The sequence below is a fragment of the Orbicella franksi genome, chromosome 1 (genome assembly GCF_964199315.1).
Source record: "Orbicella franksi chromosome 1, jaOrbFran1.1, whole genome shotgun sequence".
NCBI lineage: Eukaryota > Metazoa > Cnidaria > Anthozoa > Scleractinia > Merulinidae > Orbicella > Orbicella franksi.
Window position 1 is genome coordinate 29,909,673 of NC_138145.1, and position 25,378 is coordinate 29,935,050.

At 38.7% G+C, this 25,378-nt stretch overlaps 2 protein-coding genes across 2 annotated transcripts; one reads left to right on the forward strand and one right to left on the reverse strand.

The window, feature by feature from the left end:
- Positions 1 to 461: 461 nt before the first annotated feature.
- Positions 462 to 22,854, reverse strand: LOC145502207 (lon protease homolog, mitochondrial-like). The gene is made up of 23 exons (XM_081481468.1): positions 22,586 to 22,854; positions 18,679 to 18,762; positions 17,622 to 17,847; positions 16,852 to 16,940; positions 15,512 to 15,631; positions 13,778 to 13,970; positions 11,692 to 11,824; positions 10,780 to 10,922; positions 10,345 to 10,565; positions 10,011 to 10,149; positions 8,750 to 8,819; positions 8,105 to 8,157; positions 6,835 to 6,890; positions 6,162 to 6,249; positions 5,451 to 5,573; positions 4,727 to 4,843; positions 4,434 to 4,574; positions 3,479 to 3,644; positions 3,057 to 3,202; positions 2,533 to 2,604; positions 1,508 to 1,633; positions 1,215 to 1,253; positions 462 to 619 (listed from the first exon to the last, which is right to left on the reverse strand). The coding sequence occupies exons 1-23, from the start codon at positions 22,822 to 22,824 to the stop codon at positions 473 to 475; spliced, it is 2,931 nt and encodes a 976-aa protein (XP_081337594.1). The 5' UTR covers positions 22,825 to 22,854; the 3' UTR covers positions 462 to 472.
- A 33-nt stretch (positions 22,855 to 22,887) lies between these two features.
- On the forward strand, positions 22,888 to 24,506 carry LOC145502253 (serine/arginine-rich splicing factor 5-like). The gene has a single exon (XM_081481509.1). The coding sequence runs from the start codon at positions 22,999 to 23,001 to the stop codon at positions 23,950 to 23,952; it is 954 nt and encodes a 317-aa protein (XP_081337635.1). The 5' UTR covers positions 22,888 to 22,998; the 3' UTR covers positions 23,953 to 24,506.
- Positions 24,507 to 25,378: the final 872 nt, after the last annotated feature.

The following is a 25,378-nucleotide window of genomic DNA, read 5'->3' on the forward strand; positions in this document are numbered from 1 at the left end:
TGGGGAAGTACGAACAGTGACTCCGTGACATGGCCTTTCGAGCTCCGTTTAGGACAGTCCTCGAGAGCCACTAGGTTCATCAGATTTCACCACAAACAGGTATGTATAAAAACAGATTTCACCACAAACAGATACGTACAAAAGGCGATTTCACCACATACTGGTACGTTTAAAAAAAGCAAAGTCTAATTCTAGGGAGCGGAGGATCCGACAGGCGAATAGCACTCCCACCAGATTTGTTGACGGGCATCTAGACTGCATTGGCTGAAGTGTCTTCCGAAAACTCAAATTTCTGAAATGCTTGCGCAAGAGCAAACATTTTCTTTAACAACTATGTGTAGAACTCCTTCAGAACTTGGATGGTTTCCTGCCAAATTCGAAAGGCTCGATGTACAATTCGCATTCCTCTTTACTTGTAGCCCTGAAAAGTTGAGAGGACCTTTTCCTTGCTGAGACAGCCGCGAAGCCGATGTCACGAATCAAAGGCGATGCGATATACATCATTGTAATGAGACACGAAGTGTACTTCAAGTCCTTCTTTGACAAACTCCGGTAAATCAGCGAAGTCTTTTCGATTGCCCTCGGGCAAAATGACACAATTAACATCTGCACGGCGAGCCTACAACAGGCAAAGAGAAAAAAGAAAATCATCAACTGAGAGGTACTGTCTTGGTGTAAGGTGGAGAAGTGATAGGTGGAGGCAGCGTGGCCGAGTGGTTAGGACGCCGGACTTGAAATCTGGAGGTCGCGGGTTCAAGTCTCGCTCTGACCACTAAGCTAGAGTTGTTTTTCGGTAGACCCTAGTTCAACTCCTCGGTCATGTTCGTAAATAGCCAAGTGGTCTGCCTCCTGCCAGGTGGGAGTTTTTAGCCTATTATGTTTAAATGAAATATGTCTTCCTTTCAGTTTCAGTGGCATGCCTGAGAATAATAATAATAATAATAATAATTTATTTCTAGCGCATTACATTAAAAAATCTCAATGCTCTTACAGAATAAAAATGAGAAAAACGATAACGAAACCAGCTAGTTGTAGCTAAGCGCATCTATCACTATAAACATTCAACATTTAAGAACAATTTTTAACATTTTAACAGAAATAACATTAAAGAAAATCTACGGACACCACTTAGGAGAATTGATGTTTTGAGAACCGGCATGAAACGAGTACACAAGTCGAGTAAATCCAACATAAATACAAAATTCGTTACTCACCGCAATTATCTTTTCTTTTATTCCACCAACGGGCAAAACCTGAAACGTTAAAGAAGACAGTAAAATATACACTTAAAAAACCCAGCGTGATCAACATTTAATTTCCTCTTACCTCATCAGTACATATCCAGCACACAGGTGATGAGAATAAAGAAAATCATCACCTAAATAGTATTGTTTTGATGTACTACTTAATTCTTAGGACTAAAATTTAAAGAAATCTAAGGACGTCACTGGGGAGAATTGCTTTTTCAATCTTGGGACAAAGGACAAAGAGAAAGAAAAGCTCGTACCTTTCCAGTAAGAGACACCTCACCAGTCATGGCAACATTCTGCCTAACGGGTTTGTCGGTCGCCAAAGACAGCAGCGCTGTGATGATGGTGCAGCCAGCAGATGGACCATCTTTAGGAGTGGCTCCCTGTAATCAGCAAATAAAGTACCCCAGATGTTACTCCTTTCACTCAGTTACAATCATATTAGTCTTTTCGAAGCCCTCAGACTGTGATGAAACGACGGGTGAAATTACCTTACAAATGCGTCTTTTCTCGTTCCTACGTTCATTAAAACCGTTCTCCACAACTTTAGACCCTTGAACGGGGCACAAAGTGTTTGGGAAGCCAACTATGGCCATGAAACTATCAAGATACTACACGCTGAATTTTCTGAATATCCAGGAGAAAAAAATATTCCCTTCTCGTGTGTCCTACAACCTGATGCAACCGAGTTTGGATTAAAGCATTATCACTCTCGCAGCACGACCAAAGTAAACAAAGTTCAACAACAAAACCAAATTATACGAAGACATGATTGATCCTCGCAGTTATACACACAACTTGAGCAGTTGTGAAATTAAAGCACGTAAAAAAAAATTCAGGCTTGAACGGGATTCGAACCCATGACCTCTGCGATACCGCTGCAGTGCTCTACCAGCTGAGCTATCAAGCCATCTGGGAGCCAGTCACGTTGTGGGTTCGTAATATACTCGTAGATGATAAAGAATGCAAGTGAATATATGACAGATCATATGTTGAAACTGCGAAGAAAGATATGAAGACTTGCTTAAGCTCTGTGTACAACTGCGATAACCAGTCAGGTCTTCATATCTGTCTCCGCAGTTCATATATATAATCTTTCATATATTCACTAAAAAAAAACCAAACTATGTTCGCTAAACTAGGGTTTTGTGATCTGTCACTAGACTTTCTCAAAGTCCGTTTCTCTTAGAAGTAGAAGTAGACTTGTGGGCAAGTCTAATCTGTCTGTCACGTGTGACAGAAAAACTGCTACTACCCAAAGTGTGTGTGTATCGTGACCTACCTCTGGAACATGAAGATGAATGGAAGCGCGTTTGAAAAAGTTATTCTTTGGATCTTCTTTTGACAAAAATAACTGAAAGAGAAAAGCGCGGCCTTCTTTATTTAAATTTATGAGAAAAATTCTTCGAGAACACAAACAAGTTCTTTATTGTTCAAGATGTTAGAGTGTTACTCAAGTTTATAATCGTAGGTAGGACAAGTCTACATACGATCCAAGTCGCCCATCAGGCAGGAGCTTATCTCCGGTTTCTGTAGCATGAAGCAACTAGGAGTATTTCTACTCCCCTCCTGGATGGGATGTTTGTCCATCGCAGGGTTACCCCCAGCATTAAATTCTTCGGTACCCATTTATACACCTAGGTGGAGAGAGGCGCTGTGAGAGTGAAAGGTCCTCACTAAGGACGCAACACAATGTCCCCGGCCAGGGCTCGAACCCGGACCGCTCGATCCGCAGGCCTGCGCTCTGATCATGAGGCGACTAAGGCCATAATTATCAAATAAACATCATCATAGCGGGACACAAACCTTAGCAAATGTGTAAGCAATATGTGAACTTTCCCTCATCACATCTCCCAGCTGGCCTGTTAGATCAAGTGACGGATGGCCCTTGTCATCGTCGTCTTTGGAAAACAAGTCTTTAAGAGAGGTTTCGATATAAAGTGTGGAACCACCTAGAAATAAAATGAATCCAAGAATTAGTGCCCCAATGCATCGACAAGAACCCGGAAAAACCAAGTAAGAGAAGCTTACACAGCACACGAACAGCACCACATGAGAGTACTGCTCAATAGCATCCATTTGAATGATTACATACCAAGATTTCATTTAGGGACTTATAAGTTAGAACCACATTACATGACTGTTTGAAGTTTGAGCACAAAGATCATGTTTAACTGGATATAGAGATTGTCTTACAAATCACTACACAGGGAGGTGTGAGTACGTACCCAACGAAGTCCAAGCCAATCCCATTACCACCCCTGGAGGTGTTTCGTCGTATATACGATCACTGTTAAACAAAGGCTTGCCAACATACTCGTGCAGATTATTAGCTGTTACTTCTACTCCCTCCTCTGTTCCTTGCACTATCCTAAGAGCAGCTTTACGGAATATCTATAGCACAAAAAACATCGAAAAAATCACGCACACAAATCCAACCGGTGCATGTTAAACTACAAGCACTTTCTCTTTTCATATATTGGATAGAAGCGAAAAAAGCTCCAGAACAAGCCGCGGCACATATCTCACGCCATAGTTTTTCCAGTGGCTATTCTTCTCCATTTTGTTTCACTTTGCACAAAAACATATTAAAGAAACACTGAAAATTTTTGTTGCCAGGCTAGATACACGAAGACTTCCTTGCAGTCGTTTTCACAGCCAGTTTTTCTCTCAGGAATGGCTTTAGGACCATAATGTGAGAACAACCCAGGATTTTGGACTGTTATTTCACAGTGTGGTTGGCTCAGGCTGGCTTAAGACTAAACCAAATGGCCAAAGGAAGGACTTCCGCAGGCTTACGCAGATTTTCCCTAAGCAAAAGAGAACCATTTACGTTCCGGACAAAATTACTGACATTCTCTACTAGTCAGCTCTATGTTAAATACTCTTCAGCAAGTTTGTACATCTCATTTCAGATATCCAGACCCTTTACGATACCTAGAAGTTCAACAACGAAAACGCCATGGACACAGTGGCAATGAAAATAGTGTTCCCATTGATTTAATTTTCCAGTGCTGGTGTTTGTTCACCCGCAACAAACTTAGCACACTCGGCATCATTTCTTCAATTTTCCTTCCCCTTGTGTTTTAAGTTTAAATGCCCAACACCTTTGGCCTGTGACTGCTACATAAACACACACCACATAATACTTGATACCATTATTTGCTCATCACGGATAACTACCTTTTCTATATGTTTCTGTAGATTTCTCACGCCACTCTCTCTGCAGTAAGATTTGATGAGAAGAGACAGTGAAGGGTCGTGTATCGCAACTTGCTCTTCTGTAATACCAGCACTCTTTCTTGCTTGGGGAATGAGATACGTCTGAGAAAAATAATACGGCAGTTTTATTAGTTTAGTTCTACACAGTGATAAGCATCTTTGCAACAGCTCTCACACTTCTCAACTGCTTTCTAGCATCTATCCAGTCAAAGCTAGTCGGAAATAGTGAACATAATTTTTTAGATGCTACACACCTTAGCGATTGCTTTCTTCTCATCTTCCACATATCCCGACACGTTTATAATTTCCATTCTGTCTTTCAAGGCACCAGGAATTGTGTCCGTGATATTGGCTGTGCATATGAACAGCACCTGCGACACGAGAGTGCACAGAAATCCTGTCAAGTAACTCTTACAAGAAACTACAAAGTTACAATGTCACTGTCTTAAAGAAGAAAGGAAGGAAGATAGAGAGAGAGGGAGGAAGAAAGGAAGAAAGGTTAGTAAACGTGTAGATCAAACTGTTTTTAGGTTTATTTCTTTACAAACTAAGTTCATACTAAGGATAACACTCTCACAATCACGGAAAACAATAGGCCAGTTACAAGTTGTCTCTTGCCTATGTGTGGAAACGAGTCTTTGTGCAAAACAATTCTTATGAAAACGTGTTACAACAACACATTCATTTTCCTGCAAATCAAATTCATTGCCAATTGAAACGTTTCCCACAAAGACTCGTTTAGAAACGGAGGTAAAAGGCAACTCCAAACTCGGAAAAGACTTATTTGAACAAAATCAAAGAGTTTACAAAGTTTGGTTGATGCGTAAGAATTGGTTTTCTTTTCTTTTTTTTTTTCATTAAACGGAACGCTAGTCTAATTGCTGCTACAAAATAATATAACTAAAGGTTTAAAGTAAATCAACCTAACAGTATGGACCTACAACAGGCACGTCAAAGGTACGTGTGGTTATTAAGTACCTTAGATAAATCCACAGGTACGTCCAGATAATGATCCAGGAATCCAGAATTCTGTTCAGGATCAAGGAGTTCTAATAAAGCGGACGCAGGGTCTCCTTGCACACCACGCCCAATCTTATCCACCTGAAAAAGAATGACACAGTCAAACCTTGGTACAAGACACCTGCTGTTAAAGCAGCCTCTTTGTGATGGCCCAAGTCACACACAAAAACCACAGTTCAACCCCAGATGAGCAGACAACCCTCCGTAAGGTTTGAGTAACACAGGCACCTTGGTCCATTGCAAGCTGAAAAGCATTGTTAAACAAATTACAATCAGTGTTTTAAGTTGCGGCAACGTGTTGCAAGAAGTTGAACTCGTTTCTGCTTCACGCAACATGTTGCGGCAACTTACAACACGGATGGTACCACGAGCAACAGCACTTTTTCTTAACTTACAATGCAAGCTGTAAGGAAAATGTTGCCCATGCTGCTTGGCCTTTAGTTGGCATTTTTTGCCCCCAAAGTCCCAGAGGGAGTCGGCTTATAGTTGTACGAGATAACACTGTCGTTGGCAAACCTTACTTCCGTTCGTTTACTTCTGATTGCTAGAAAGTTCAAAAATCATGTAAAATAAAACAAAGCAACTTTTCGCACTTGGGTTCTATTCACTTTTAGCTGATGGCCAGTATGTTGGTTACTTCAATTGTTCGTCAAGTCTTCTTAATCATACCTCATCAATAAGTATAAGTGGATTTTCTGTTCTGGTCTTTTTAAGACACTGTATAATTTTTCCTGGCATAGCACCAATGTAGGTTCGCCTGAAAAAAACAAAACAAAACAAAACATAATATGCAACATTTAGCAATATACAGTGTATTTGTAGTTGTAAAAATCTTCAACCTCTCTTACAAGTACACTGTACGATAAATCATGGCGACACTTAACAGTAATTTTCAATGATGAGAACAAAATAGCAACAACATTTAATAGAAAGTATTTAAAGTACAAGAAAAAAGTGCTTTTAGGAAGTAGTTAACCACATATGGCGGTTGTGTGAACACAAAATCATATTATCCCTCTGCCTTAAACTACGATTATCAGTTGAATAAGGCACGACAAAAGTTTGGTGACCAATTTGTGTTGCTGTCATGGTAACTTGTCGGCCTTTGACGTCACTGGCAGTAAAGCGCGCGAAATTGCAGGCGATGATATTGTTACCATTGGAAAAGAGGAAAGTTGCCCATAGCAACACTATAAATTTAAGTCCAAAACTTTGTCACCAAAGCTCCGTTGCGCCTTAATCAACTGATAATCGTAGTAAGTCAAAGTAAAACTTAAAACAAAGTGCAAGATGTCAGTGATTTGGCAAACAGTCCACAAAGATAAAAGTGTTATTGACTGACCTATGACCTTTGATCTCAGCTACATCGGTCATGCCCCCAACACTGAATCTGAAGTACTAAAAACAACAAGTACAGCATAAAGAATGGAATTGAGAGTACTACAACATCTATGGAATGCTGAATGGACTGAGAATGAACATGGCAGGATCCAACCTACAGTCACTAAGATAAAGAAAGCATGCATCCATATACACTTTTAGTATAAATCTACTAGCATTCTTCAACGAATACTCCTCTCTGATTGGCTACGCTAATCACTATCTGTGATAGATAGTGAGTAGCGTGATAGAAATCTCGAGCTCATAATCTAATTGCTTAATATAATATGTTGAGTTATTCTCACATTTCGATTGTTTCTTCCTGATGATAAATTGGAGGACGGGTGCATAGACGAAGTCACTAACATTTTTTTTTTTGTTTCTTTATTATAATTATACAAAACAAATGGATTCAATGTTGCCATATGTCGTCTGTACAGTACCTGATCGCACGGCAAAACGGAATCTATTTGCTAATTATATAACAAAGCTAGTAAACCTGGCTTTCAAAGCAGTAAATGCAAGTGCCGTCATAATTATATGATGCACCCTAATTGCGTGAGCAAAGTTCACTCTGGTTTTTCTATTGGCAATGTAATAACACAATAAATTGACTCATGCTTTTGACTGTTAACGTATCATCATGTTTTCATACACTTAAGAAGTTTGGAGAACACTGGGGAGGGGGATATATTCTGTAACTCTTTGGGTGGGGGTGTGCTGCTTGGACACTGAAACCCTAACCCTATACCAGTCATACTAGACCATAATCAGCTTGATTTTGCAACCCTATTCTGGACTAGGCACCAAAGACCCCTTCCCTATCCCAGGCTAGCTGTTTTCCACGCAAAAACTTTAATCACTACTGTAGTCCAACATATGCTAACTTAACCAATATCTTACAAAGTCACTTCGGAGTTTCAATTTCTATTATAGAACCCCGAGTAAAGAACCGTGTTCTAGACTAAATTACTTACACACTGGCCATGTTCCTGGTCAATTATACCATATTCTAGACCAAGACTGTCTGATTTCTATACCCTATTCCAGACTAAACTACCTGAAAACCATACCCTTCACAGCAACACATACCCATATAGCTTATATATTAGAGCACACCCCCTGGGGGAGAACAATCAAGAAGCCTCAAGCAACTCTAGATGCATCATGACTCATCGATGCACAATAAAACATGAATCAACAATAAATGATAATCCTTGTCTCTACAGTACCTGTCTATTGAGGGCCCTCGCAATAGACCTGGCAATGCTTGTTTTGCCCACTCCTAAGAAACAGGACATAAAAGAATTAAGGTCAGCCTGTGGGATAATCGTCATGTTTCTGTTCCCTGGAGAGCAGCAGTGAAGCAGCAGGAAGGCAGGGGAGACACCGAAATAGCCAAAAACCCTCAAATTACAAGCACAAGGACAGTATACAGGAGCAAACAACTTGAAATTTCCGTTATGTATTTTGAAATGGATTTTCAAGATCTGGCATTGTGTTTGTTTAGTTTCCCTGTTCTTGTATTATGAAAGAAGCAAAAATGGAAGTATAAACAATAACAGAAAGGAAAATTTATTGCAAGCTGCTTCTTCTTTTACTACTCAAGTTTGTGTTTGCTTTTGTGTAAATGAGGCTGTTATCTTAATCTGGTAAGAAGACAGCATATGATATACAGCATACGTTTTTATACAATGAGACCAGAGTGTATGTCCTGAATTAAATATTACAATGCATGTTTTTGGTTAGAAATTTCTCTACACCAGTTTGACCTTTATTTTCCATTGTTTTCACAAATTTACCACAGTAATGATTTCTGAAACAAAGGTAATTTCAAATTTCAAATTGAAACCCCAACATGTATGTAAATCACAAACCTGGTGGCCCTGTGAAACAGAGGATTTTTCCCTGCACAGATGCATTCAACTGACTTACAGCAATGAACTCCTGTAGAATAATAACAAACATAGAAGGAAAAACGTTTGGGCATCATTTTAGTCAAAAATTGCGGGCAGGAGCAGCAAAGCCACATATATAGAGGATATTACACAGTGGCGAGAAGATAGGAATTTTATGTTCCAGTGGCAAGAACAATGAGATATTGTTCTTGCCATGAGAACATAAAATTCATATCTTCGAGGTATTTTATTAAATAGATATACAGAGGACGGCGTTTTTGACGTTTTCCCAAAGATTTCCGACAACCTTCTGAAGATTTCCGAAGATTCTCCAAAACTTGTCCGAAGGTCACACGAACGTTGCTGGATGTTTTCTGAAATTTTCCTAAGATTGCCGAAGATTTCCAAAGATTACTGAAGATCGCCGAAGACTTTCGAGGAAGACCCGAGAATGTTTCGATCATTAACCAAAGAATTTAAGTACAATTTAAGAGACAAACTTGACATCAGTGAAATCATCGATATCTTCACTAGTGAGGATATGGAAAATACGCCACCCGAGTCCTGTATGTGGTTTCATATGAATTTTACGAGTGGTGTATTTTCCAGTAAAACACTCATGTCTATATAATAAAGATCTCTACACTATAGAACCAGACATGAAATGTAGTTGTAAATAGACACTTAATAGTAATGTGCAATTACAAACCAGTTTAGGGGTAACATTGTTCATTTAAAGTGCCCATAACTTGTTTTCATTTTGTTTTTAACTTTTGCATTTGAATCTACACATCTACACATATTTTGGTGGTGATAATTGTTTTGCGAAAACCTCTTAAGATGACAAAAAGCATTACACAATTCTTGAACTTATTTTGGATAAGACATCTTCCAGGTCTAACAATCTGGACTCATTCACACCTTGCCATCACTAATAATACTGGAGTGCATACTGCAGGGTTGGGTAATGTTGGATCAAAAAGGTGGTAGCATGTAACCAATTCCTTTGTTTGAGCAAGATGCTCTCTAATGAAGAACAGTTGACAGTTCTTCTATTTTTGAGTAGGGAAGGTATAACGAAACACTTAATGACTGGCCCCGTGAGAAACAGTAAGTTTTGTTTCCCCTTAACCCTCATTATTCTGCTCAGGTTTGCCTCAAGGAACACTGAGTGTCTTGGGGAACAAAATTCACTGTTTCTCTTGGGGCCAGTGCTTAGTATTTAACGTATGTAACTCACCAATATTCTGTCTTTAATGTCCTGTAGCCCATAGTGATCTTCATCTAGTACTTCCCGTGCTTGGGTGATATTGAAGTTCTCCTTGCTGTGAATCCCCCAAGGAATGCTGGTTAACCAATCTAGGTAATTCCGTGTTACACTAGAAAATTAGAAACCCAAAGAAGAATTTATTAAAAGAGAATTCACACAGGTGGTTAGCTTTAAGAATGATTCTTGTATTCCACTCTGAGTTTGAACTCTCAGATGAATGAACCTTAGAGAAAAGATGTTCACACTAGCTCCTGAGTACCACTGCCGATGAAAATGAAAAGAACTGTGTATACTTTGGACTCACTTAAATTCTGATGAATGAGTATCAAGATAGGCTAATTTAGCCAGCTCTTCTTCAATGACTTCTTCGGCATGTTTGGGTACATTTCGGTCTTTGATTCTTTCTCTGAACTTTTCTCCAACAGCATCCTTGTCTTCTTTCTCCAAACCTAGCTCTCTCTTAATGATCTTTAGTTGTTCCTGGAGTAAGTATTTCTTCTGTTGTTTGTTGACTTTTTCTTCCACCTAAACATTATTAAGAAAGTTAATAAACACCAATATGTGCATAGAAGAGCACAGCATAATGGTTGTTAGATCAAGTTGAATTATTTTCCACACAATCACTGTTTTACATGACATCCCCCACCCTGCCTCCCCCCAAGCAACTGAAATGTTTGGCTACACCTTATACACTACCTTTTACAAATGACTCCAGAAGCCAAATGCTGTGTCACCTTACCTCCTTCCCCAGTTTGTGTTGCAGCATACAGACAGCAAGCTCTTTCTTCAGCAGTTCAAGAGTAAGACGTAATCGCACTGGGACCCGTGTCTCTTCATAAACTTCTTGCAGCTGCTGTGTCTCAGCACTGGTCAGTGCAGCACCTGAAATTGACACAAAGATAAAGATCTCACTAGCATCCTAACTGAAGTCTGAAAAACATGATTGAAAATGACATGATCTTCTGGTAAAAGGTTGGGTGAAGCAGCTATCTTTCAGCAGCCCAGCATATGCCTCCAATCAGTGGCAAATCTAACCTATAAACACATCCGACCTTTGTTCAGGTCTAATACATGCAGTTATGTTCACCAGTCTAGAAATTTTTTTTTTTTCCACACAGCAAAGAAACTCTGCTGTAGTGAAAATTTGTTAAGGGTGATGACAATACCAGCTACAATTGACTTGTCAGTTATTCAATGTGTATATTTTCCCTGTTTATGACATGTAACTGCCTCCCAACCCTATGGTTGGTGGGTAACAACCCCTCAATGTAGGCTGACTCTTTAATGTAAAAGAAGCAGGGGTAATTGATCATTGCACCATCTACCTTTTGTTTTTATTTGGCATCTTCTCGGAAGTAGTCAATAGTATTAAGTTCATCACGGACTCTCTTAATTTCTGGTGATTTGGTTTGTTGTTGTCAAAACCACTGATTCTTATTTTCCTTAAAGAGGTCTCCAATGTACAGAAAATCAAAAAACTATTTGGGTTAGGAGAAACAAAAAAGTTCAAAAGCTCAAAAGCTCAATCCAATCTCCATGTACTTCATGTGATGCTGTCTAAGTTTTCTGATCTTTTCCCTTGTATCCCTACACACAATCCATCACTTGTCAAAATAACAACCTTATCATCAAGGTTTTGGATTCTCCTTACCAAAATCAGCTAAATGAACAGGGTTGTCTGCCACTTTCTTGCCGCCTTCCATGAGCTGAGCCAGGAACTCTTTGTACAAAGGATTCAGTGAAATAATATCTCGAATTGTCTTGATCACTTCAGCAGCCAGAGCCTGTTGATAACAAAACAAGATCAAAACTTTTTACCATTTAATGCCAAAGTAGTCTTTCTATATCACTTCACTTTCTTCACTTTTAACCATAAGCTCCTGGGGCTATTGGGCCAGAGTCTTTCCTCATGGTACCAATAAATCATGCAGGCAAGAAATGATATCATACTGTGATCATTGTTTGAGAATCTAAGATCAGGGAATTTCAATATAAAATCCTAAACTGCATTGTCTTAACAAATGAGAAACTAAGTTGTACTGGTCTGGTTGAATTACCAAACTGTACTTTCTGTGGAGAGGTTATAGAATCTGTCAAGCATTTACTTTTCTCTTGTAGGACACCTTCAGATTAATTTTATGGAAACACCTCTTGTCCTGGCTAAGAGGTAACAACGTTCTTGTTGGAATAATTAATGAGTCGGATTTGATCTTTGGAAAATTTGATATTGAAAATGACTTTATTTTAATTAATCACATTTTGTTGTTACCAGGTAAATTTCATAACTACTTCAGGAGATCTCTGAATAGCTTACCCAAACTTGGAGGCTTTACAGTTAGATTAAGGCACGTATACAATATCGAGCTCCATATTGCCATGGAGAAAAACAAGCTACTTACGCATTTTCAAAAGTAGGCAAAGTTAATTAATGCAGTAATATAACAGATAACTCAATAGCCTTGTGTAGAAAAGCCATTGTTTTCGCTTTAATTTATTCAGTAGTATTGTTTTCAGTGAAGCTTACACTTACATATGTTATTTCCCGGCTGGGAGGTCAGTATGGTGAAAAACTGTGACTGAGGTCTTGAAAACGCTGCATTTTCAAGCCCGAGGTCACAGTTTTTCACTATACAGACTGACCCTAAGCCGGCAAATAACACGTTTATTTTTTTTTCTACAGTTAGTTGGTTTTACAGATTACAAATGGGTTTGTTTACGCAATTTTGTCATTGAATTGGCTTGTCTGCTGTCTACTAATGATTTGTAAAAACTCTTTGCAACAAGCGAGTAACTCAGAGAGTAGACAAAGAGAGATGTACTAATAAGAACAGATTTTCTTTGAACTACTTTACGTAAGTTGCATTTATTTCACCAGTTAAGTTCTCCAAAATTGTTTTCGTGGTGGGAAATTTCCTGCGAAGTTTGAAGTTTTACTACAAAAACAATTTCTGTCAGTTGTTGCTTTTAAAATCACCTGAAATCAGACTTTTCTACCATAAATTGAATAGCAGAAAGCGAGGAAATTCATTAAGTGTATTCCACAGAAATTCTCCTAAATACAGCAACGATCAGAGAGGTAAACTTGACTGAAATTGACTCAAATTTTACGGTGAGAGAAACACAGGATTACACACCATTACAACGCCAAGCTACAAACAACCAAGCAAACTCTCACAACTTCAAAACACTCAACTGAATTTACTTACAGTGACTTTCCTTGCCATTTTTAAGTGAACAGAGATAAACTTGCATTAACTAATTGTCAATGGATGTGTAAAAAAGGCAAAAGATTGATGATTACCGCTAACTTTTAGGAGCGAAATTTAGGCAGCAGGGAAAAAATCTGGCCCATAGGCTGTATCATAAAAAGCTGGACCGGTCACATGCATACGACTAGCCAATCAAATTAGAGGATTTAGAATTCCGGCCTGCTCAGATGCTTGAGAAAAAAATTAATTCATTTATTTATTTATTTATTTATTAATATTGCCTTATTTTGTTTTCCGAGTAGTTGTTTCTGTTGTTGTCTATCTAGTTATAGCAATTGTAATTTGTAATTTGTTATCTTCTTTTGAAAATCAATTAAAACTATTAAAAAAAAGACCAAAAATTTATCAAAGATACATGGGTACATGGATATGAATTCACTCTGGCAACAAAATTATTTTGTTTCCAGAGAGAATCCATGTACATGTAAGTTAAATAACAATTACAGTCAATTGCATTTAAAGTCACACCTTGACTTCCTCAGTAAGTTTGAATGGCTCATGAAGAACATTTTCTACTTTGACCATGAGTATGGGTTTCTTGTTAAGAACATTATCTTGCTGAAAGGGTGGTTCCAGGGGTACATCAGTTGCTGAAGGATCAGGGTCAGGTGTCATGTCCTCACTGTGTGGTGAATAATCAAGGGTTCCAGTGATTCTTATTCTGAAATGATAAGAAAATAAGGAAGTCATTTTACTTTTAATTAGTTAGCAGTCAAGTTTCCTGGCCAAGTTCTAAGCTCTCTGAGCTCCTTTCTATGGAACAAAAGTCAAAACTTGGTATTAAAGTGCCTGTAAAGTAAAAAAATAATTGCTGCGTATTTGAAAGCTTTTTTTTTTCAAAATAAAGAATAGTATTTTCCTTTTAGGAATGTCTTTTTTCATTTTAGAGGTACATGTGATTTTGTATTGTGCAAATGAAGGAAGTTATGATGTCAAAAAAAAAATGTAAAAAAGAATGTAAAACACTGATTAAAGAATATCTCTAGAACTATTAGGGTGATGTTCTTCAAACTTGGCACCAGAAATGTGCATCATAAAGGAAACAAAATGACACCTGCTGTGTCATTGCTGGAAAACAGCCACTTCAAAACTGCTCAAGACTACTGATAAACAACTGATACAAAAATGCTGGAGAACTCAAAGATCCAGCCAGTTTCAACGTTCCCGGGGTGGGTACTCCTAGAAAATTGGGTGCGGGTGTGCAGCCCGCTTCCCAAACCCTTACCTATTGACCAAAATCTCAATGTTCTATACCCTAGTTATGACCTGATCAAAAATTTGATACCCTATTATTTTTTGCTTTGCGTGAGAAAAGACTGATCGGATTTCTATTGCTGAAAATTGAAGAAATAAGGAAAATAGCAGCTGCACTGTAGTCTTTTCTGTTTTGTAGTTTGATAACCGTGGTGAGCAATTTGGTTCCAATATTTTAACAAAGATTCAGCTGTCTGTCAAAATCAAACTAAAAAGTTTATCTGTGTCCGACACAAGTATTGACTGTAGTTTGAGGTGTGTTTTCATGAGTCTGGGCTCACAAAGATTTTACAATAACTTGGAATGCATTCTTGTAATAAGCATTAAATAATACCAAAATGGGATACCGTATTTTCAATGCCTCACTGCTCCTTAACGAGCACGGGCACCCCCCATTTTTATTTTATAATTAAAGTTTTCGTATGATAAATATTCAGTGGACAAAGTTTGAACAAAAATCTATTGACAGTTTTATTTCAGGGGAATTACCTTACATGCAAATCAACACCTTGTTTCAGACCTGCCATATAACTAGTTCCGTAATTCAGACCAATGTTAAATTGCTGCAAACACAATTTGTGAAGTGCTTTTGTTGATGGTCTTATCGATAATGATGAAAAAGTAGCTTCGTCTTAAAAACATACCCAATTCAAGACTAGAGTGCAAAAACCATACCCTATTTATGACCAAAATGACCAAAATCAATACCCTATTTACATGTACGACCAAAATGGCTGAAAAACCATACCTTTGGGGCTGCACAAACCTATATAGCCCATATAAGGGAGTGCCCCGTTCCAGGCAATGTTTCACATGGGCCTGCACTTGTTTGATTGGCCACTGACTGGAAGAGCCTGCTAAGTGCGTGACTGTTAACTTTGTTAAATTATCATTGAGTTAAAAATAGGTCTGGAATAATTTTAGATTTTATAAATTAACTAAGCTAACCTTCTGTGCCCCAGAATAACCATTCTTATTTTATCTCCCATGTCATAGAGCTCTGTGATCTGAACAAAAGCACCAACTTGGTAGATATCATCCAGACTGGATATAGTTTCTGCCTCATTGCTTCAAATATATAGAAGGTTGATGATTAGAGAATTAATGGATAACTAAATGTCATGTCCATATACAGGGATCCATATTCACAGTTGTCCATTCGTCTGGGGTGACTGAAAAACCATAAGGACGACCAAAACAATATGAAAACTCATCTACTGGACGACTTTCTTATGAGTTCTTTACATTCTGAACACTTGTCATCCATTTGAAGTTTTAAAAAACAGAGAAAGATTTGCAGCTTTCTTTTGCAATAAAACACCATTTTGGTCCTCTATCTTGGATTTTCAATTTGTCAGCCACTGATGATCTCTACTTCATCTGCATCTGCAAAAACACGTGGCATGATCACATCAGCTGTTTTCATCAGGAAAAATAAGCCAAATTTGAGCTGGAAGAACAAAACTTTCCATTTACATGTTGTACAGTTGGTATTCTTCCCTGTTTAATGGCCAAGTAAAATGTGACAAGGGAGATGACATACTTGCCCGGCTGAGTTTTGACTTGAAGAAAAAACCACTATGGATCCCTGCATATATAAGTAATGACATCTGACACTGATAGTGACAACTGGTAAATAAATGGCTTTTACAATCTTTAATTCCCCTAGTCATACATGTACAAAAAATGTTTACAGCCAACAAGTGGACACGAGAGAAAATGAGGAAATAATAATAATTATATTGTTGCTCAGTTCATGCATCAGCAAACTCTCAGAATCAAAATAAAGAGAAACTCATGGATATCAAATACAGGTAGCATGATATTGTGTAATTTTTGATAACTTGAACATATGTACATTGTAGGGTTTAAAGGGAAGGTTATTCTCTGGAGGTAATCATTTCATAAAACAACTGATCATAACATTTGGTTTACAACAAATGTTTCATTTAAAAAGTGTAGCATAACCTGAAAAAACTTTTCTAATAATCAAGTAACACTTTTCCCAAATGATTGTGGCAGTGCTGCCACAACGATTTTACACATTGTGTTACAGTTGCACTCAGCAATGTTCAAAGATGCAACAAAAGCATAAAACATTCTTTACAGCTATTGTGTATAGTGTGACAGAAACTTCGGTTCAAATACCACACATAATTTTATACATATGTATGTATAGCATACATATATACAGCAAGTTGCAACAACTGAGATCTCTAAATTTATCAGCGTTGTTTTTAACAATAACATGCAAATCGAAATGAAAACAACGGTGCTTGGTCACGTACCTGTCTTCTTTTTTTAAAAAAGCACCTGCATATGGCTGAGCTAATCGAGACTTTACTCTGATTAACTCCATAAGTTCCTTGTCTGATATCTAGTGCAGAAGAAGGGACAATACATCAACTTAAGGCTGTGCAAATAATAACCACATCCTTCATTGCAAACTGAATCACAAATATCATCTAGACTAGTAAAATTAACATTTAATAACTGAAACAGCTGGAATACATAGAATTATATACAGCTGAACCTTTCCACAATGGCCACCTATGGACTGTCTGCTGGTTCATAAAAAAATGGCCATTGTAGAGAGATGGACACTGTAGAGAGGCGGCCGTTGTGGAAAGCAGGCCATTAGTGGAGGTTTGACTGTAAGTTGTAAAAAGTTAACAACTATCAGCCTGCAACTTCTTATTGGATTCTACAACTGTACTTGGTGCCAAGACACATCCAATTCAAAATGGAATACATAAATCTCAAAAATTCCTGATTTGCCAAAGTGTGTCTATATTCACATTAGATAACAACTCAAGAGAGCTATGATAGTTGTTACTATCGTAAATAAAATTATGTAATGGATAAACATTTTAAAAAGAACAGTAACTTAAATATTATGACAATTATAGACCCAAAAAATTGAAGTAGTAGCAAGGCCTTTTAAAAGAAAGTGAAAAGAGGAGAGCATTTGAATTTCTGGCCGATAACTTTTTTCACAAAGAAAAAAATATTTTAATAAAATATTTTTATTTTAACAAGAAAAAATTTTAATATATACCTCCATCATCTTAACAAATCGTGGAAACACTGGATTTCTATGAACTGGTAATAGAGGCACCTCAGGGAACACATCAGGTACTACCACCTGGGTAAGGGCCCCCAGAGAGGGGTCCACCTTAGCCCCTGCCTTGTCCTCTATCACTACCTCAGCCCCATCATCTTTCTTGTCTCCACCATCTCCATCATCATTCCCATTTCCACTGGCTCCTTCTGAGGACTGGCCACTATGATGGTCAAGAAAATTTACCATAAAATTACTGAGCTACTATGCACACTCTAATTGGTCAATAAGTGTGTTTAGATATAAGTAAACACGGTTGTGACGTTTTAGATTTGCGCATATTTTTGAGAATTATTTAATAAATTAAAGCAATAGAGCACTTTTTCTGAATTCACATAGCTTCATCTAAACACTCGGGGGGCTGGGAGAATTCTCAAAAGTTATACAAACCCTTGACTACATCTCAGGTTTGCATATTTGTTTCGAATTCTCCCAACCATCCTTGTGTTTAGATGAGGCTATGTAAAGATGGAAAAATTGCTCTGTTGCTTAACTATTTGATTTCTTGCATTATATATAACACAACTCCATAAACATTTGGTAGTCCACTCCAGGAGTACTAAATTACATGTCTAAATATGCAGGGCTGTCTTTAAGTTTTGATTCGCCTGTAGCCTTGACCGTCACACTCATAACAAACTTGCTACTTTATGGGTGAATTGTATCAACTATAGGCAAGTTCAACTGCAACATCAAGGACCCATCACGCATGCTCAGCCAAAACAGGTGGTACGGGTTAAGGCCCTTATTCACAGCCCTGTAATGAATTTTACGCTAAGGAAAATAAATGCTCATTAGCAACCTGCCTGTTCCACAAATCTCATGAAAAGAAATTTTAAATATACGTAACAAATATGCCATGCATATTAAGCATTGCTGTAATACACAAGTGGCTGCACAACTTGCAACCATTGAACTGAACAAAAAAAAATGTCACATATATACAATGTAGAGCAGTGTTTAATGTAACCTGATCTACAAAACCATGACTAACCTTGAACTCTGGCTATTTGAATTCTGTGATTTAGAGTGTCTTCTCGGATACAAAACAACATGGCCATCCTTAAAATCAAGAACTCTGGAAATAAAATTAAAAAAAAAAAACTGCCAACATCACTACAAGAGTTAACAACTCAGTTCCCAGAATTTGTGAGGCATACAGTAAGGCAATTTAAGGTATCATAGTAGGTGGATTGACAGTGTTTGGAAATCGACCTCTTACGCTTGCACTTTGAAAGAAAACCCTATCAACCTATACCTTTTCTGAAAGCTTAATAGTTATAGAATACAATCATATCTTTGAAATTCCTAAAAAAGGTATTGTTGCTTCTCAGATGATTTCACTGCAATGGGTTTCCACGCCAGAATTGTAGACGTCTGTTTATTTCAAGTTGTCATAAGCCATTGTTGTGGTAAACTGACCCATGCCGACATCTGTCAGTGCATAGGAGATTTTTAACATACCACCTAATCATACCACCCTCAAAAATACCCAGAAACACTGCTTCGCTTAAACTGGTTCGCTTCCGCACGTGAATTGTTGGAACGGCACGATTTACATCAGAAATGTTTTCTCACACATCACCCTCAAAAAGGGTGTCTGCGATTTTCCAGATGTGGTTTGGTTTCTTTTCTAAACCCTCTTAAACTTTGATATTTCCAATGTGGACATTTCCTTCTACTAAAGAGGCCATAACTTTGAAACAGAAGCGAAATTAAACAAAGCCCAACACCATTTTCGAAGGAGGTATCCCGGAACATACCTACCAATTTTCAGTCAATTCCATCGGAGTACGTGCATAAATGAACTAAAAATGTTCATCCTTATAATTATGCAGTTTTATTTTATTGAGAAAAAGATGAAAAACCTTTTATGAGATTGGTATGATTAGGTGTTAAAAATCTCCTATGCACTGACAGATGTTGGCATGGGTCAGTTTACCGCAACAATGGCTTATGACAACTCGAAATAAACAGACGTCTACAATTCTGGCGTGGAAACCCATTGCAGTGAAATCATCTGAGAAGCAACAAACTACAAGTTAAAGTGCCGTGATTTCTTTGGCTTAAAAGATTCTGTCGGCGGCATTGGTATTATGTTGCTTAAGTTTAGGCTTCTTCGTTCTCCAGACATTTTTTGAAACCATGCCTCATGAAGCTAAAAAGAGGACATCTCAAGGTCTACATTGTCCCTGAACAGAATGTGACTCTTGAAATTGGATGCACATGAATCATGGGATTGTGTGAGAATTATTCCTGAAAACATGAAGATACTATGTCGAGGAAAAGGTTGTTGTTATTCATCATGGTAGATGCAATAATAAAGTGTATTATCGTTTGTCTCACGATGTAGTCACTTGAGATGTAGATCGCGACGTTTCGACTGCTTACTGCTAGTCTTCTTCAGGCGATAAGGTCAACTGATTGCACGGTATCATTTATATCACACTCTGATCAGAGGCGGTTTATAACAAGATCAGACCCCGACACAAACAACCACCTAGGATCTATGGTCTGCCGAAGATCCACAAGGCCGACACACCACTTAGGCCAATTGTGTCGTGTGTCAACACCTTTGCATACGACCTGTCTGCTTTCTTGGCTAACGTATTATCTCCTCTTGCAGGTAACTCGAACTTCACAGTGAAGAACTCAACTGACTTCACCTCCACCATCGCCAGTGAAGAGATCCAGGACCAGGAGATCATGGTGTCTTTCGACGTAGAGTCACTGTTTACCAATGTACCGATCGAGGGCGCCGTACAAGCCGCGCTACAAAAAATGGAGAACGACGCAGGCCTGGCTGACCGTACGACACTTACACCAGTTCAAATCGCGGACCTCTTGAATTTCGTATTAAGATCTACGTACTTCCAGTACAACGGATCGATTTACGAACAACGAGACGGCACAGCCATGGGGAGTCCTGTATCCGCGGTTATTGCTAATCTCTACATGGAGATATTTGAAGAACAAGCAATAGAGTCTGCACCTTACAAGCCTAAGATCTGGAAACGCTACGTAGATGATACTTTCACCATCCTGGATCGGGATAGAGCTGACGTCTTCCTGCAACACCTGAACAGTCAACAACCATCAATCCGTTTCACCATGGAGATCGAGAACAACAGCAAGATTGCCTTTCTCGACACATCAGTTTACAGAGAACCTGATGGCCGCCTTACCACCAGTGTCTACAGGAAACCAACACGTACTGATCAGTACCTAGCGTATGATTCACACCACCCTCAGTCAGTAAAGCGCGGTATTGTGAAGTGTCTGTACGACCGGGCTAAACGTCTCATCACCAAACCATCAGTAATCGCTGGAGAGAAGAAACATCTGTCATCTGTACTTGTTTCTAACGGATATCCCTCCTCTTTTGTACAGAAGATCACAAAGGCACGAACAACCCCAAGAAGAGAGCCTGTCGCGGAATTTAAATCCACCGCCGTTTTACCTTATGTCCAAGGAGTTTCGGAGTCTCTCCGCCGCTGCGTAGAACAACAAGGCATTCGCACCGTCTTTAAGTCCGACACGACACTTCGGTCACACTTAGTGCGACCAAAGGACACCGTCAACCCGGCTAAACAAGATGGTGTTGTCTACAGGATTCCCTGTGAGTGCATTAAAGTCTACATTGGGGAAACAGGGAGATCTATGCAGGAGAGGATCAAAGAACACGACAGGGATATATGACTCGCCCGTACCCAGACCTCCGCCGTTTCTGAACACACCCACGAGACCGGCCACTATCCTATCTGGAATGAGGTCAAGTTTATTGATCGAGATCCTCACTGGTACACACGTAGGGTCAAGGAAGCTATTCACATAAGACTTCACTCTAACAACATCAACAGGGATAGCGGAATTGAAATTCCTGAAGCATGGATACCCACGATCAAGAAACACAACAGCGGACCACTGAGGGAACAGCTACTCGCCGGAACAATGGAACAATAGGAGGATCGAAATGCACCAATCACAGCCGACCTTTGTGATATAAATGATGGGCAATCAGTCGACCTTATCGCCTGAAGAAGACTAGCAGTAAGCAGTTGAAATGTCGCGATCTACATCTCAAGTGACTACATCGTGAGACAAACGATAATACACTTTATTATGAAGATACTAGTTATACAACATTCCCTGTATACACTCAAGCCCAAAGGCTTGTGAGTATACTGAGAAAATACAAGTGACTCGTGGGATGTTTCATGGTGTGGCACAAGAAAGTGTTGCTTCACTATTAAATATCATGTCATAGAATGTACAGAGGCCAGCACGATGAGCAAGCTGGAAATACAATGACTCTCCTGTGGAGGAGGCGTGGCCGAGTGATTTAGGGTACTGGATTTGAAATCTGAAGGTGCCTGGTACAAATACTCCACTTTACCACTATCTGGAATTGTTCTTGGTATTCCCGAGTTCATCTCCTCAACCGCATAGTGTAAATAGTCAACTGGTCAGCCTCCAACCAGTTGGGATTCTTAATAGTTTATATTCTGTTTGAAATATTTGTTTATTTATTTACAGAGTCCCCAATTAGCACAATAGTGCTAAATACAATGATGATAGATGCGAATGCAGCCACAACACTACTGGAAAAGAGACCTGAAAAAATTTTCAGGCTTTGAACGGGATTCGTGCTAAATACATTTGACACTTAAATAAAGTTATTTATTTATTTATTTTATTTATTTTATTCCTGTGTTCTGACTGGCTGTATTTTCTATGGCATGGTTTAAAACTGTACTACCCACCAGGGGTGTCCCTGGGAGCTGGAGAAGAATCTGGAATAATTGACATTACATAATTGAAAGACTGAGAGCTTCGGACAGCCGACAGGTTGTCTTAAACTTAACAGAGCAGGCAAATATTGAACAAAATGTAACAATCACCTTTCTTTCCAAGAGAGCTCGTCAGAAAAATGCTCTGCTGATGTAGTGAACGTTTTGGGTCCAACCAATACACCTACAGTAAATCGCTCGATTCCCACTTGAAAAAAGTCCAAACCATTATGAAACGACGAGTTTCTGTTTATATGAGAGCCGTACTTCAATGGCTTGCACAGCCTGTGATAATTACGGCTCAAACTCCTGCTAAAACATGATGATGTAAGTCTTCTGATTGCAAACATGGCGCACCGAAGACATAGTACACGTGCGCTTGGTAGCCTCTCGCCATCCAGCGGTCTTTCCAAACCGTTATGCGCAGAAAAGTTTTGCGCTTATGATGGCGGAGGATTTGGAGCGTGGTTTGTGACTTTTTCTGAAAAGATTTTTTCGTGAATTAGCAGCGTTTACCAGAAGGCATGAGCGGTAGGATCTATTGTGGAAGACTGCCTTCCAATGCTGCTGAAAAGGATTTAGAATCTTTGCTGAAGTCCATCGGCAAAATTCGCGACATCGATTTTAAGGAGGGATACGCTTATGCCGTCTTCAAGGATTACCGCGATGCCGACAAAGCTGTACAAGAACTCAACGGCAAAGAGTTTATGGGTCAGAGTATTCTTGTTGAGCGAGCGAAAGATATAAGAAATGGTGTCGGGGGATACACTGTGGCAGGAGGGTATACTGCAAGAGTTCGCCAGCCCAAACCACCTCCTGTGCGAACTAATCACAGAATTCGAGTCGAAAACCTCCCTGCGAGGGCCAAATGGTCTGAACTAAAGGAGTTTATGAGCGTTGCGGGCGAAGTTACTTTCGCAGATACCCACAGGAGGAGACCTGGTGAAGGAGTGGTCGAGTTTGCAAACAAGGGGGACATGATAAATGCCTTAGAAACTCTTGACAAGCATGAGTTCCTTGGAAAGAAAATAAAACTGATTGAGGAAACCCCTCGCTCTACTAGGGATCGTTCTGTGTCGCGGTCAAGATCATTGTCACCATCTCCAAAGAGGAAGAGGTATTCTTCTTCACCATCCTTGTCAAAATCAAAAGAACGTCGATCTTATTCACGTGACAGATCAAAGTCACCAGAAAGAAGTAGAAAGAAGCATTCATATTCTGTATCACCTTCTCGTTCAAGTCGTCGAAGATCTAGATCACGCTCTTTGTCCAACCACAAGACAACGTCACATTCTCGAAGAAAAAGATCATATTCTAAGTCACCAAGAAGATCACGTCACAATTCAAGATCTCCATCAAATTCTAAGTCAAAGGGAAGGTCAGAAAGGCATTCCTCAACAAAATCTAAGTCACATAAAAAGAAGAAACATAGATCAAGATCACATTCACAGTCAAGATCCCCAAGGAAGCACAGATGAGACTGGTCAATTTTTTTTAGCAGAACAGTAGTCCAGTATATTTTAAGGATGCCAATGGATTACTGGATCGCTTTATTCTTTCTTCATTTGTATAGGAATACACACATTGCATTAACAAAATTGTCTGTGACAGTCTTTGTTTTTAGATGGTACAGGATTGACACCTCAAAAAACCTGCACTTGTTCAGAAGTTAAATCTCAATAATCTATTAAACTAGTTATTTATAGCCAACCACCCTTATCATTTTGCAACACACGATTGTCTCGTTAACAAACCAATCTTTGTAGAACCATCATTCCTTGCCACTGACTAGGAGGGGCTGAGATTCTGTTAGAGGGACTGGTGAGTTGTATTAATCTAAAGCATGCATACTAGAAGAACATTGTTCTGTGATATATTTTTCTGTCTGTCTAGATGTAGAGAGATTTCATCTCATAAAGTGTTCATTTCTTGAAATGGTTGCATGCTTTTAGACCTGACTTTTCACTCAGGTCGTATAATGTAAAATTAAATACTGTGTTCTATTTCCTTGATTGTGGCAACTTCTAAATGTGCAATTAGAGGATACTGTTGTAACCATTTCTATTACAACAGTAATTATTAATCCAAGACTACCTAAACCCCCATACATGTAAGATTCAGTTACTATACAGCTTAGCATTCTCAAAGTGAATGGCCTTTCTTGTGAAAGCCATAAGTATTGCTCCTCCTAACAGACTGAATATTAACAGTAGTCGTATCTGGGTTGGAACTACATGTAGCTGTTATGTTCATGTAGCCATTTGGTTAAATTAAGGCAAAACTGTTGGGTATTGCGGTCTACTAAGAGAAGCAGTGCACTAATAACCCTTGTAGTGTAAAGATTGTAATTTATTGACACCTGTCTCCTAAAGGTTAGTCTGGTCAACTACATGTACATGTATGTGGTACAACCAGTCAAGTTGTTTTACATGTAATTGCAACAAATTATGTATTGATGATTTATTGATGTTGTTATGATGAGAACTTACACATAGATATTAACGATTTTCTAGCATCAGAGCTGTTTTTATTATTTATACATAACTGTTATGGAGGGTGAAACAGTTCCTTGTGGACTGTGGTTTCATTTGAGACTCAAAAAAGCTTTTTACATATGCATAAAATTGTCAAAGATTATTGGGAACATGAAATGCTAATAACTACATCCCTCACAAATAAGGAGAACATTATACTGTGTGTCATGGTTATATGACAAAACTTCAAGTTCATGTAAGTTTATGGAATGTTCAAGTATCTGGCCAAACTAAACCCTCCTTTTAATGTAAATACTGTAAAATAAGAAAATATCTATCTTTAAAAAAAGAAACGAAGCTATACTGTATGTCTGTACAAGTTATTTTGCGTCAGAGAAAGATGTATTTGTGTATGTACTGTAGCTGACGT

Bases quoted from the DNA above. Each gene is read 5' to 3' on its own strand.
- LOC145502253 (XM_081481509.1), top strand. From the start codon at position 22,999: ATGAGCGGTAGGATCTATTGTGGAAGACTGCCTTCCAATGCTGCTGAA.
- LOC145502207 (XM_081481468.1), bottom strand. From the start codon at position 22,824: ATGTTTGCAATCAGAAGACTTACATCATCATGTTTTAGCAGGAGTTTG. The intron at 3,645-4,433 runs GTAGTTATCCGT...TTTGTGCTATAG, and splicing joins TACAGAAACATATAGAAAAG to ATATTCCGTAAAGCTGCTCT. The intron at 1,254-1,507 runs GTACGAGCTTTT...TTAACGTTTCAG, and splicing joins AGGTGTCTCTTACTGGAAAG to GTTTTGCCCGTTGGTGGAAT.